The sequence below is a fragment of the Rhincodon typus genome, chromosome 32 (genome assembly GCF_021869965.1).
Source record: "Rhincodon typus isolate 14 chromosome 32, sRhiTyp1.1, whole genome shotgun sequence".
NCBI lineage: Eukaryota > Metazoa > Chordata > Chondrichthyes > Orectolobiformes > Rhincodontidae > Rhincodon > Rhincodon typus.
Genome location: NC_063363.1, coordinates 32,123,318 through 32,137,194, shown reverse-complemented (window position 1 = coordinate 32,137,194; position 13,877 = coordinate 32,123,318). Strand labels below are relative to the sequence as shown.

The 13,877-nt window shown below is 43.3% G+C and overlaps 1 protein-coding gene and 1 long non-coding RNA gene across 2 annotated transcripts in view; one reads left to right on the top strand and one right to left on the bottom strand.

The window, feature by feature from the left end:
- The window catches only part of kirrel3a (kirre like nephrin family adhesion molecule 3a), a 545,968-nt gene extending 544,636 nt beyond the window's left edge, over positions 1 to 1,332 (top strand). The window contains exon 15 of the mRNA XM_048615672.1: positions 892 to 1,332. Within this exon, the coding sequence (XP_048471629.1) occupies positions 892 to 1,332 (441 nt within the window). The remainder of the gene's footprint in view (positions 1 to 891) is intronic.
- Positions 1,333 to 5,313: 3,981 nt separating this feature from the next.
- On the bottom strand, positions 5,314 to 7,530 carry LOC125486747. The gene is made up of 2 exons (XR_007265374.1): positions 7,441 to 7,530; positions 5,314 to 6,746 (listed from the first exon to the last, which is right to left on the bottom strand). It is a non-coding gene; the product is annotated as an uncharacterized LOC125486747 (long non-coding RNA).
- Between the last annotated feature and the right edge of the window lie 6,347 nt (positions 7,531 to 13,877).

The window sequence follows — 13,877 nt, the reverse complement described above, 5'->3', positions numbered from 1 at the left end:
GGAACAGGAGGGGGTTCTTCTACAACTTCCCAGATCTTTGGTCAGCTGGAAATAGGGTAATTGTGTGGAGCCCTCCAGACTGTGCCAGCACTGAATAAGAGCATGGTTGATCTGGACATCAACATCATTTTCCCACGTCAGCTCCAGCTGAGACACTGACTATTACCCAGAAAAATCTATCAATTTCAATCTCAAAATACGAAAGGGAATACCTGCATTTCTATCATGCCTTTCACAGCTGAGGCATATCTGTTGGTATGATGCAGGAAAGATGGTAGCCAATTTGCACACAGCAAGATCTAAACCATGAGATAATCACTTGTTACTGCTTGTTTTAACGAATTTACACAATACCTGAGGAAAATCAAAAGTTTTGGTGCCCACATTTTAAGTGAGAGTGAGAGGCTATAGTGCTGAAGCATAACAAGAACTACCAAGTAATTACAAATTAGAAAAGAGATATTAATAAGAGTAATAAACGTCCTCAACTGACATCATTAAAAACAGGTAACATTGCTGTTTATAACATTTTGCTATGAACAAAATGGCTTCCATATTTCCCTTTATTACAACAGCAACCGCAATTCTGAAATATTTCATTGGTTGTAAAGTGCCAAGGGTTGTCAAGGGTTCATCGAAGGAGAGGGAGAAATAAAAGATCTTAAAATGCAAGCTCCATCTTTAAGCTCTTTGCTCCAAAGCTGCACAAGAAAAGGTGAACTGCAACCAAAGTCCATCAGCAAAATGGATGCCTGCTGATGTACTGGCTATCATTTTTGTGCTGTATATTAAAGACATTTTTAACATGCCAGCACTCTCTCATAGGGCACACATCTGAATCATTCAAATTGGAATGTTTTTGTAAATGAGTCCATTTCCTTTTCTTCACAGGATCCTACCAATGGCTATTACAGCGTCCGCACCTTCCCAGACCTGCAGCCAGCCAGCAACACTGCCACTGTGGGGTGCCCTCCTGATCACAGGCCCAATGTGAAGCAGCGGGTGCCCACAGGGATGTCCTTCTCCACCCTCTACACACAGCTGAGTGCGGCCAACCGCATGTACGAGTATGGGCAGCGTTTCGTGCTGGGCAACGGCAGCAGCTCCATCGAGCTGTGCGAGCGGGAGTATCAACGGGGCTCCATGAGTGACAGTAACTCCTTCCTGGACAACCAGTGCAACAGCAGTGTCAGCAGCAACAGCAAACAGGACAGCTCGGTCCAGTTCGATGAGGCCAGCAAGGCCTCTGCCTCCTCCCACTACTCGCACTCCTCCTCGCAGAACTCAGATTTAACACGACCATTGCAGAGACGGATGCAGACCCATGTCTAACCTCTGGACTGATGGCAACTGTGGCACTGTTGACTCCCAACTTCACGGCTTTGCTTCTGCTCTTGAGCTTTCCCTGAGGGTGGGACCTTGAACAGATGCTTCCTGTTATGGTGGACACTTTATAGGTCAAGCTTCCCAATCCCCATCGATTTGGAACTGTATCATCACCACACGAAGTAGCCTAAGCATCGGAATTGAGAGACACTCTTGTTCCCACATTTTCTTCCCTTTCTGACTGGGCTGAACCTAATGTGGGACAGTGTCCTGTAGTAGCTAAGCTTAACTTAAGCTACATTGACTGTTTGATTAAAAACTGATTGATGTATGATAGTCTGCCAACGACAGGCAAATCAAGCCCACTCAGTTCTTTTAGGACATCTCTAACATCTGTGTCAAGGATTAGCCGTATTGTGATCTTGAAATGGTTGTGGCCATGGTGCCAGACTGAATTCTTCTACCCATCTCCCAGGCCTCCAGCAGCCCTGATTTGATCAGATCAGGTTCAATGGCCTCATTGTTAAGGCAGGAATTTACCTCTTAGCCTACCTGAAACACTGACAAGTGCACAAATCTTAATTTATTGGCTGCTGTTAATGAGGCTCTGGGAGGTAATCTGCTGACTGATAGACTAGATGGGTATCGCAGAACCCAGGGCCTGCTCTTCAGGCTTCAGTCATCCCTGCACTGGTCTGTGAAATCAGTGCACAGCCAGAGTGACAGGTACAGAGCTTAGTATGTGAGCTTCTGACTTTCCACAAAATGACACAATAGTAAGTGAAGGAGGAGAGCAGAAAGAGGAAAAATGTGTTTTTCAAGGTCTTCCTACCCTCATAAGGCAAAATCTAAATAGAATGTCCAGCCAAAACCATTCTTGTTGCAAAGTTCAGTTCTTTTCCAGTCCCTCCCTCAATCCCTGTTCTGTGCCTGTCTCATTCTACTGCCTTTCAGTCGGAGACTTCATCACTTCTCTTGAGCAGTTGTATCCAGAAAAGCACATTTATCCTCTGTCATCACAGCCATCAAGTGTGATGCAAACAGGGGCTCAGCTCTTGTACAAACAGATACTGGGCCCTGTGATCCTTGCTCTGCTAGATATCTGGGCCCTATGATCCCACACCCTGTACAATCAAATACAAAGCCCTGAGATCCGACTTCCATGCACTCAGATACTGGGCCCTCCAATTCTAGTTTCAGCACACCCAGATACTGAGCCCTTTGATCGCCACTCCTGCCCATGCATATATGGAGCTGTGCAATCCCAGCATCCTGCACAGACATTGGGCTGTGCTATTTTAGGAAGATGAGATCCAAACGCGGTTGGAAAGTCAATGCTTAGTCTGTCACATAGATAAGCTGTTGTGGCACCATTGTTAACAAAGCATTGGAAAATGTGTACAAAATATGTAAATAACTTTTTATCATCCTTTACAGTGGTTCACAACGTTTAAGTGTTGTTTCTCTCACATTGATTTGCATACGTGCTACATAGACCCCTCCAGTAGACCACAGTGTAACATTCCAATATTGTGGAGCAGTAAACGTCCTTCATGACATGCCATGTTATTCAGGTAAATATGTGGGCAATGCAACTGCCCTCTGTGTTAATAGATTAGGAACCACACTGCCATGAAACTTTAAGAATTTGTGAACAATTTATGTGAAGTATTGGTTACAGACAATGCATTTTTATAAGAATTTTTGAAATGATTTTAACAGAATTGTTTATGTGGTTGAGAGAGAGGATCATGCCAGTGCACCCTCAACTATGGCTGAGTAATTGGGATCCTTGACTCTATCGGCAATCCAGAGGTTGGGGTCTTAAATCAGGTCCATAGCAACTTCTCGAATTTGACAATCAATGAATACATATCTGGGACATTCTGTGGAGGACTGTACTGTGCACAGCACAACTTACTTCAAGGAAGACAAAACAACAGCAAAAGCAAAGTATTCAAAGTCCCCCACCATTTCAAATGCAAAATGAACTAATGTTTTAATTTGTAAGATTGGGAGTATTAATCTCCGGTATCAACAGCACCAGGCCTCCCAAGTTCCTAGGTCACTTCAGCCATGTCACGAAAGGTACTATACTTGGGCTTTGCTTCCTGGAGCAGCACCACAGTTAACATCTACATCCTCAGCCTAAAGTATGATATTAATCCTGTCTTACCATCAGGAAAGGAGTTAGGGAACCGAATTCTTGCCAATTCCTTAATTTTGACTTCTGCCAGTTTTGGTGGCAGTTGAGGCTCCTGTCAGATTCCCAGGCCAAAACCTTATTAATAAATGTAAATCAGGGCCCTGTGATACACATGGCACCCTGCTGGACCTCAGTCCCAATCCTGACGGAAAGCTGATCCAAGTTGTTGGAAGTCTAGCAAGACCTAGATAAGATCAGTTAAAACAAAACCCTTGCAGGAGGAAGAGGGCATCTAGAGAAGAATCTTTTCCCTTGCTGCCCACCCAGAGGGTAAAACCCATATAAAAATAGTAATTCCTGAAATGAAGGTACTGATCGTACTGCAGGGTCCTCCATTTACAGAGTACAAGAGGAGTCAGACCAGTGCCTCTTATTCACTAGTTTTATTACTTGTTTTTCTCCTTTGGGCATACAGGCTCTCTTCTTCAATAACCCTGTCTGCACTTCCCCTGCTACATGTAACCTGTCTTATCTCAGCATTGTCATACTGTCTTAGTTCCACCTGATCTCCATCCTGTCCTGCTGCCATTTTCTGCCCAGAAGCTAATCAAGCCCAGTCAACAATATCCCTAGGAGCTTTGACAAAGAATCCTGGTGTTGGATTGCTGTCTAATGGCTAAGTGCTACAACTCTCATCAGGAAGTTCTGGGTTTAAGTCTCACTCCAGAGAGATAAATAATGAACCTAGACAGACATTACAGTGCTGTGAATGAGGGAGTGCAGCAAGTGAGGGAGTACTGCAGTATTGGAGGTCTGCCTCTTGAAGGAAGCATAGAGCTGTCCTTCCAAAACCTAAATAATCTCACAGCACTAATTTAAAGATCAGGGGAGTCCCTCCAGTGTTCTGGCCAATGTATATCCCTCAATCTATATCACTAAAAATAGATGATCTTGTCATTATTACGTTACTGTTAATGCGAGTTTTCTGTGCACAAATTGTCACATTTCCAACGTTAAAACAGTGACTGTCCTTTAAATCCATCAAAGTGGCTGTGAAGTGCTTTGGGATATTCTGATGTTGTGAATCTATATGCAATTTTGTCTTTCTTGGAGATAACTTTGACCTTACAAAAGTGTGATTTGCACATTCTAGTGAAGATCTTGTGATGAAACAAGCCCTCAAATCAATGTGGTATTAACCAATTGCTTTATAATTTCCAACACCTTCTAGAATCTTCCATCAAAGGAATAACATAAGCCATTCAGGAGAAAAGGCAACAGAGTGTAGCTCAAAAAGCTAAATACTACAGATGCTGGAAATCTAAAAGAAAAACAGAAAATGCTGAAAACATTCAGCAGCCCTGGCAGTGTCTGTGGGAGGGAAATGATTCAGGACTCTGGTGTCTGATCAGAACAATTCCCGGTTTCGACATAAGATCCTGGTATAACTGTTGCAATGCACTAACTCCCATTGGGAGGCTTTCTAATGTTCGGTTAATAATATGCAAGTACCAGGCACATCAGCTGACAGGGTGTGTCTCTCTTCCCAAAGAAGGGAGACCTGACTCAAAAAGTCTGTAAGCCAATAAAATGAGAGAAAAAAAAAACACACAATCTCTAATAAAACTCTTACTTCTTCATTGAAATGGGACAGTACTTGGAGCAAAGCTGTACCCACCATGCCGCCCATACTCACTTTCGCCCTCCTGAAAAGTTAAATTCTGTGCCCGTGGTCCCAGTGGGTTTAACTGCATTTGATTTTTGTGCACTAAATCAGTGAAGATAAAATGTCAATAAATTATGCAAATAAAAAAATGAGAGACTCTTGTCACCCAGGTTTATAAAAACAGACACATACTGTGGTTCTGCACACTCATCTCCATGTTCATCAAAAAGCTGAAGGCAACTTTTCAGAATGCATTGTTATGGCTGCAGTTTAATCCTTTTCCATGGAATAATTTATCATTACGGCTTTCTTGGTTCTGGAATACAGTGTTAAGTTACTATGGAGATAGACACTGTTGAATTAGGCACTTTGGTATGAGCAGCTTGATTAATCCATGGCCTGCATGTCAAAGTTAGTTTTCTTAATCATAAGAGGTTCATAAAACCGTCTTTCCACCACAAACCAAATAAGGTGCTTCTTTTCAGGGTGTGAAAAGATTCAATCTTTTCATATTTTCATCTTTAACCTATCTGCATAATACACACAGGACTCTGCCAACTGCTTTTATCCACTCAATGTCTCCCTGCACCCCACCAGTGTCACCTCAATCCAATTCTGCAAATGGTACTGTCCCTCATCTACATAAAAACTGAACAGGACTAGCGCTGTAAATACTGAGGCTACAAGAGCAAGTCAGAGGATAGAAATCCTCTCGCGAATAACTTAGCTCCTGACTCCCCAAAGCATGTCCAAGGCACAAGTTTACAGCGTGATGGAATACATTCCACTTGTTTTAGTACAGCTCCAAACACACTCAAATAACTTGAAAATATTCAGGTTCCATGTACCCCATCAACCTTCAATGTTCACGCCTTCCGTCGCTAATGGAAATGGCAGCAGTGTATACTATCAAAAGATGCACTGCAGAAAGCCACCAAGGCTCGCTGACAATTCCTTGCAAATGTGGAAACTCTACCACCTAGAAAGGCAAGGGCAGCAGACATGTGGGAACCTCACTGCCTGCAAGTTCTCCTTCATGTCTCACATTGTCTTGGCTTAAAAAAAAATCCTTTTCCTTTACTGTTGCTAGATCAAAATGTTGGAATTCCCTCCCCTCAGCAGTACGGGTGTGCTTTTACTACACAGACTGCAGCAGATGATGGCTTATCACCACTCCTTCAAGGGCAATTACGGGTGGGCAAAAACATGGATCCTGCCAGTTATACGAAGGACTCAATAATTTTAAAAAATAAATACAGATCAGATCAGAGGAGTTGAACACTGTCACCTGAGGAGACCCTGAACTCCACTGAAATGCAAATGGAGCAGGTACGTGAACCTTATTAGTTTCACAGAAGTCAGTTTTTCTGATTGATCCTGCACCTGTGTCTTCAGCAGTTTAGTGTCCCTTCTTGCTGAACAGAAAGACAATGAGTTTGCTAGTAGTCATGATTTTCTGGCCCTCTCCTCAGCTTGCAGCTTCACTGAAGGTGTGTTTGTTAAGGAGAGAACAGTCTGATAGAGGCCCTGTTCACATCACTAGCAGACCTTTGAATTTAGCCACTCTCCCTCCTGGGATGATTTGAAATCCAGCTCCTAAGCCTCAACCTTAAAAGAAAGAGAGGATTGTATCTCATTGTTGAGAAAAAAATTACAATTTGATTTATTGTATCATGACCATTCAAAGATCCTCAGTAATAAGCACAACAGCATATTAAATGTAAATTTCACTGAAAGACTTTTACCTCAATGCAAAGATTGTAGAATTAGTATTTTTGCAGGTGATGTCTAGTCATCTGGTTAGCACTGTGCCCTTTGCAATCTTACAACATGTCTAAGAAATAAGTAGAGACTATCAATTTACCACAATTAAGTATTTAAAAAACATCATGAGACTGCAAAGGTTGTACAGTGGCTAGTCAGAGTCTGAGACCCAAATCTGGATAATCCTTCAAATGGGAGAGTTCACTGAAATCATAGATGTTTACAGTACAGACTAAAACTTTGTCTATGTCAGATTTACAAATTTATTCAATTTCCTTGCTCCATAACTGCTGAGCAATTAAATGATTTCCTTAGTAAGTTTTTTCTGATTTTTTTGAAAACTTTCCAGAGAATCAGCATCCCCAGCTTTTCAATTTGTATAAAGCAGATCATAACTCCAAATTAATAAACTTCTTTTTGTATTCCCCATTATTGTTTAATTTCCCAATTAAATATCCATCCCCTGGTTCAGCACTTATTGCCTGTTTCTCCCTATTTCCTCTAACAAAACCTATGTTAAATGTTCCCTTGACCTTACCTGCACCAAGAAAATCTATCCTAAATTCTCCACATTATTGTTATCTCTCATCCTTGGTACCATCTGGTAAATTTCCCCTATACATTGGGGAATTGAAACCATGTCTAATCAGCCATGATTTTATTGAATGGCCAATCAGGCTTAAAATGCTGAATAGCCTACTGGCTCCCCTAATTAAAATATTCATGTTTTTCAAAGTCTGAACTAAGTGCTGAACTGGCTTCTCCCCTCAAGACACTTTCTTCTTGTCTACTCTGTTCTGATTACACATCGTTGTGGGTTCCAGTAGTCACATTAGGGTCACAATTGTTTGGCTGAATCAGTGTGCATGGGCAAGTGGGGGAGTGGCATAAGGAAATTCTATGATATAACCTTGTGGACACTGCCCTGATTCTGCATCCCACACATGAATGCTGTGGAGAAGGTACAGAGGAGGTATACTAGGATGCTCCAGCAATTAGGTTATTCAGTTATGTGGAGAGATTGGAGATTGTTCTCCCAAGTACAGGAAGGGTTAGAAGGAGACTTAATAGACATATTCAAACTCATGGAGTTTTGAATAATCAAATAAGAAGAGCGAGCTGTGACATGCAAGTCAGTAATCGGAAGTTACAGACTTAAAATGATTCATAAAAGAATTGAAAGACAAATGACAATAAAACAATAAGGCAAAGGAGCAGTAGTAGGACATTCAGTCTATCAAGTCACTCTGTCATTCACTGAGATCACAGTTGATTTGATTAGCCTCAATTCTACTTTCTTGCCATTTCCCCATAAAGCGTATTTCTCTTACAAATTAAAAATGTGTCTATCCCAGACTTGAATATATTTAATGACCCAGCCCTCTGCGGTAAAGAATTTCACAGATTCACTAGCCTCAGAGAGAAATAAATTCTTTCTCATTGCTGTCTTAAGTGGGTGATGCCTTCCTTTGAGATTATGCTCTCTGGTCCTAGACTGTCCTATAAGGACAACCAACCTCTCCACATTCCTGTCAATAAGGTTGCCTCTCAATCTTCTAAATTCCATTCCCTCCATTCCTGGAATCTTTTTCATACGTTGGGTTTGTAGTGATTGGAATGAGGTCAGCCAGGTGGGCCTTGTAGAATATAAGTTCCCTGATTGGGGCTGTCAATCTGGTCCAATCAGAGAGCCCTGGCTGACAGATATGAACAGGAGTGTCAGGGCTTCTGTTCACTCAAGGAGCTGGCTCTGAGTTAGCTGGGTGAGTGTTATGTACTATGCACGTGTAAATAAAGGGTGACTTGGTGATGGGATACCAGTTTTCGTGGAGCTACTTCAGGGTTCTTATGATTTGAGATACACAACCTAATATCACAGGTAATCATATCCCTTAGGAAGTTTTAAAAGGCAGACATGGACCTGGAACTCTTCTGCCAAATTGTGTGGACAAAGCTGCAGAGTGGGTCTAATTCAACAGCTTGTTCACAAAGTCACAATCTTTCAATGATGAGATTCTCAGAATTCCTGCTAGAAGAGATCGAGAATGAAATACAGGAGATGTGTAAATGGCCATTTACGTTGCTTCTCTCAGCTTGATATGGACATAATATAGCTCAAGAGTTGGCATTCTCATCTTTGAATCAGAAGGTTGATAATACGAGCTTCACTCCAAAAACTTCTGCACAAAATGCGGCTGACCCTCCAATGTAGTGCAGATTGCCAGAAGCGCTATTTCTTAGATGGGATGATTGATGACCCTAATAGCTCTTTCACTCGACAGTTTAAGTTATCACAGTGTTAATTTGAGAACTGATGATATCTCCATATTATCCCAGAAATTTTTTATCCCTCAAACAATACCTGAAATGAAATTATTGGGATGTTATCTCATTGCTGTGGGATCTTGTCATATGTAGATTGGCTGCCATGTGCAATGGCTTTGTGTCATGCCATAGTTTTGAAAGGATTATAGAAATCCTTTATTTCTCTTTTGCATTATGATCCAGGTTGTAGAGTTGCACTGTTGCTCTCGTCTTATTAATCCATGGGTCACAACATAAAGTAACACTTTTCCTAGTTACTGAGATGGTTCATTACAATGAAATAAGCTCAATATTACATTGTTTTGGATAAGATAAATTTCTGTCAAGTTTTTTGGAGGGATTCACATTGCAAATCTAGCAAGATTTCTCACTGTTTTTCATCAAGTATACCTCAATAACTACTTATCCCACTCCTATGGCATTCTTCATATCAGATTCTAACCTCACACTACCACGTATGGTTAGAACAACTTGCCATTCAACAGCTACTTGTCAAAACATCAGCATCTTTTGTGTCTGTACCATCTTTGAAAGGACATTCTGCACCCAGACAAGCATTGACAATCCAGTTTACCCTGTCATCTCTAACGTGATGGCACAGAAGCCTCGAAGCCACGTATGGGAACATCATGTACTAACACGCAATCAGACAATTTAAAATATGAGCTTGTATTTATAGCCACCAAAAGGAAACATAAACAAAACCACAGAGGCTTCAGTTCACGCTCCCCCGCCCACCCCCCTCAATGCAAACTATGCGCAGGCAATATGACAAACAACTATTTAATAGTCTATAATGGTCTGCTGCACCCAATTCCCATTTATTGAAAGTGGGTCGACTGCCAAGAAGACAGCTCCCATTGTTCCAGCTCCTCAGTAACCAGGACAGTACCTCATTGCCACACTCTGTCCAGAATGTACTGGAGATGATTCCTCAACCCCTGCTGCCCCACCACTTCTGAACAGGCCAAGTTGTAAAACCACATCTTCAGCAGCCCTGAGATAACAAGGTGTAGAACTGAATGAACACAGCAGGCCAAGCAGTATCAGAGGAACAGGAAAGCTGATGTTTCGGGTCTGGACCCTTCTTCAGAAATGGGGGAGGGGAAGGGGAATCTGAAATAAATAGAGAGAGAGGGGGTGGTGGATGGAAGATGGATAAAGGAGCAGATAGGTGGAGAGGAGACAGACAGGTTAAAGGGGCGGGGATGGAGACAGTAAAGGTGAGTGTAGGTGGGGAGTTAGGGTGGGGGTAGGTCAGTCCAGGGAGGATGGACAGGTCAAGGGGGCGGGATGAGGTTAGTAGGTAGGAGATGGGGGTGCGGCTTGAGGTGGGAGGAGGGGATAGGTGGGAGAAAGGACGGACAGGTTAGGGAGGCTGGGACGAGCTGGGCTGGTTTTGGGATGCGGTCGGAGGGAGGGGAGATTTTGAAGCTTGTGAAGTCCACATTGATACCATTGGGCTGCAGGGTTCCCAAGCGAAATATGAGGTATGTTCCTGCAACCTTCGGGTGGCATCGTTGCGGCACTGGAGGAGGCCCAGGATGGACATGTTGTCCGAGGAGTGGGAAGGGGAGTTGAAGTGGTTCGTGACTGGGAGGTACAGCCGTTTGTCGCGAACCGAGCGTAGGTGTTTCACAAAGTGGTCTCCAAGCCTCTGCTTGGTTTCCCCGATGTACAGGAGGCCACATCTGGAACAGCGGATACAGTATACCACATTAGCAGATGTGCAGGTGAACATCTGTTTGATGTGGAAGGTTTTCTTGGGGCCTGGGATGGGGGTGAGGGGGGAGGTGTAGGGGCAGGTGTAGCACTTCCTGCGGTTGCAGGGAAAAGTGCCGGGGGTGGTGGGGCTGGTGGGGAGTGTGAAGTGGACAAGGGAGTCACTGAGAGAGTGGTCCCTCTGGAAGGCAGATAAGGGTGGGGAGGGAAAAATGTCTTTGGTAGTGGGGTCAGATTGCAGATGGCGGAAGTGCCGGAAGATGATGCATTGGATCCAGAGGTTGGTGGGGTGGTACGTGAGGATGAGAGGGATTCTGTTTTGGTTGTTATTGCGGGGAGGGGGTGTGAGGGATGAGTTGCGGGAAATGCGAGAGACACAGTCGAGGGCGTTTTCGACCACTGTGGAGGGCAAGTTGTGGTCCTTGAAAAACGAGGACATCTGGGATGTCCAGGAGTGGAATGCCTCATCTTGGGAGCAGATGCGACGGAGGCAAAGGAATTGGGAATAGGGGATGGCATTTTTGCAGGAAGGTGGGTGAGAGGCAGTGTGTTCTAGGTAGCTGTGGGAGTCGGTAGGCTTGAAATGGATATCAATTTCCAGGTGGTTGCCAGAGATGGAAACAGAGAGGTCCAGGAAGGAGAGAGAGGTATCGGAGATGGTCCACGTGAACTTAAGGTTGGGGTGGAAGGTGTTAGTGAAGTGGATGAACTGTTCGAGCTCCTCGTGGGAGCACAAGGCGGCGCTGATACAGTCATCAATGTAACGGAGGAAGAGGTGGGGGATAGGGCCAGTGTAGCTTCGGAAAAAGGACTGTTCCACTGAGTCAGGTCTCAGAGGGGTCATTGGTGGCATTACTTGCAGATATGGGCTACACACACCCCTCCATACCATGAGGCATACAGTGGGCTAATAACACCATTCATTCTGCTTCAGCCTCAGCGTGGGCTGAGTGACCAAGGCATTCCATCAAAAGGGACTGTCTGCTGTGTTCTGACCCTGTCCCGATCCCAAACCCACATCAATCATGAAATTTTCCACTGCATTCAGTACAGATAATCATTATACTTACACTACAGATGAAGAAATAATGGTCCCCCCATCCTACAGCCCTTTTAGAAATTGTATGATTAGTAGTTCAACACTGGCCAGCATTGGCTTCTTTTAACATCACTGGCATCTCAATGATGCTACAGTTAGTGGCTATGTTTAATTTGCAAGGGCCAATGGCATGGTGCAATCTGCACTTGACCAGCATCTGAATGCTAAGCACCTTGACTTTGTATGCGTAGCAAATAAGCAATGATATTTCAAATTAAATGTAGATATGGGTTACAAATGGTTGTTTCCTGCGTTTGCCCCTTTAATGCCCTATTGTCCGGCAAAGTTGGAGCCCATGCTTTCACCCATCAAGTTGGCATTAATGTGCCTCCACGGGTCTTCTAGCCATTTCCTGGTTTAATTTCTCACCTGGAGAATGATAAGAGATTTCCTGGACTTTTTTTACTGGCCCTACAGGACCTACTCTTGTCCATTCCCCAGGCTGTAGCTGGACATATATCCTGATCATGAGTAGCCCAAGCCAACAACTGACGATGGCCCAGCCCCTGGACTATGCGATGACTCTGCCCGTGACTGATGGCACCTCTGACAGAGAACAAATCCCACTTTAGTAGACTGATGACTGATGCGTAGACTTCCTTTTCCCTAGTTAAATCCTCATCCAATCACATTTCAAACAGCGTCCACAGGGTTCTACAGTAGAACAAGTAACTCCAGGACACCTTATTTAATAAAGACTCCAATGTCCACAGTTACCTTTCGGTGACATATATTTATAGAAACCACTCGAACTATTTCTACGAATCTTGAAATAAATTAAACTTTCCACAAACCTTCAAAACTTAAGACTTCCAAGAATTATTAAACATAATGCCATTTGTAATCTCTGTTTTTTTTCAGTTACAGCTGATGATTCTGAGAATATGGAAATATGGAAAGAACAGTATGACAAATCCGTTTGATTTATCACAGGCATCAGCTAAGACCTATTCTTTAAGTGTATACATAAAACGTATCCACCTGCAGAGGGTGAATTGTTATTGACCAGGGAGTTGTCAGCCCCTCATTAACTTTCTAGTCAGAAAAGGTTATAGTTTCTTTGACACTTTAGTTGTTAAATTTCATCGATGTGATTGGAGGGTTTGAGCTATAGATAGAGGCTGAATGTGCTAGGGCTATTTTCCCTAGAGCGTCGCAGGCTAAGGTTCATAAAGTCATGAGGGGTGTGGATAGATTAAATAGTCAAGGTCTTTTTCCCAGAGTAGGGGAGTCCAAAACTAAACAGCAAAGATTTAAGGTGAGAGGAGCAAGATTTTAAAGGGACCTAAGGGGCAACTTTTTCATGCAGAGGGTGGTGCGTGGAATGAGCTACCAGAGGAAGTGGTGGTGGCTGGTACAATTACAACAGTTAAAAAGCATCTGGATGGGTACATGAATATTAATGGTTTAGAGGCATATGGGCAAAATGCTGGCAAATGAGACTGGATTAATTTGTGATAACTGGTCGGCATGGACAAGTCGGGCCGACGGATTTGTTTCCATGCTGTACAACTCTATGACATGTGCAACAGTGTAGTGAGTTAAGAATGTAATGAAACGGTGACAAGACTGTAGTTTTCTTCATTAGCTTCCCTGTTTATTTGTCTCTGTGTTAAGAAGTTTGAATCCTTGAGAATGCTCCTTTCAGGATATTAGTGCATTTATAAGACATAACTTTTTCCAGTTCAAGGCCTCTCCAGTTTATATGCTCACTTGATAACACAGTGTGGAGCTGGAGGAACGCAGCAGGCCAGGCAGCATCAGAGGAGCAAGAAGGCTGACGTTTCAGGTCGGGACCCTTCTCCAGAAATATGCTCACTTGCCTGTTT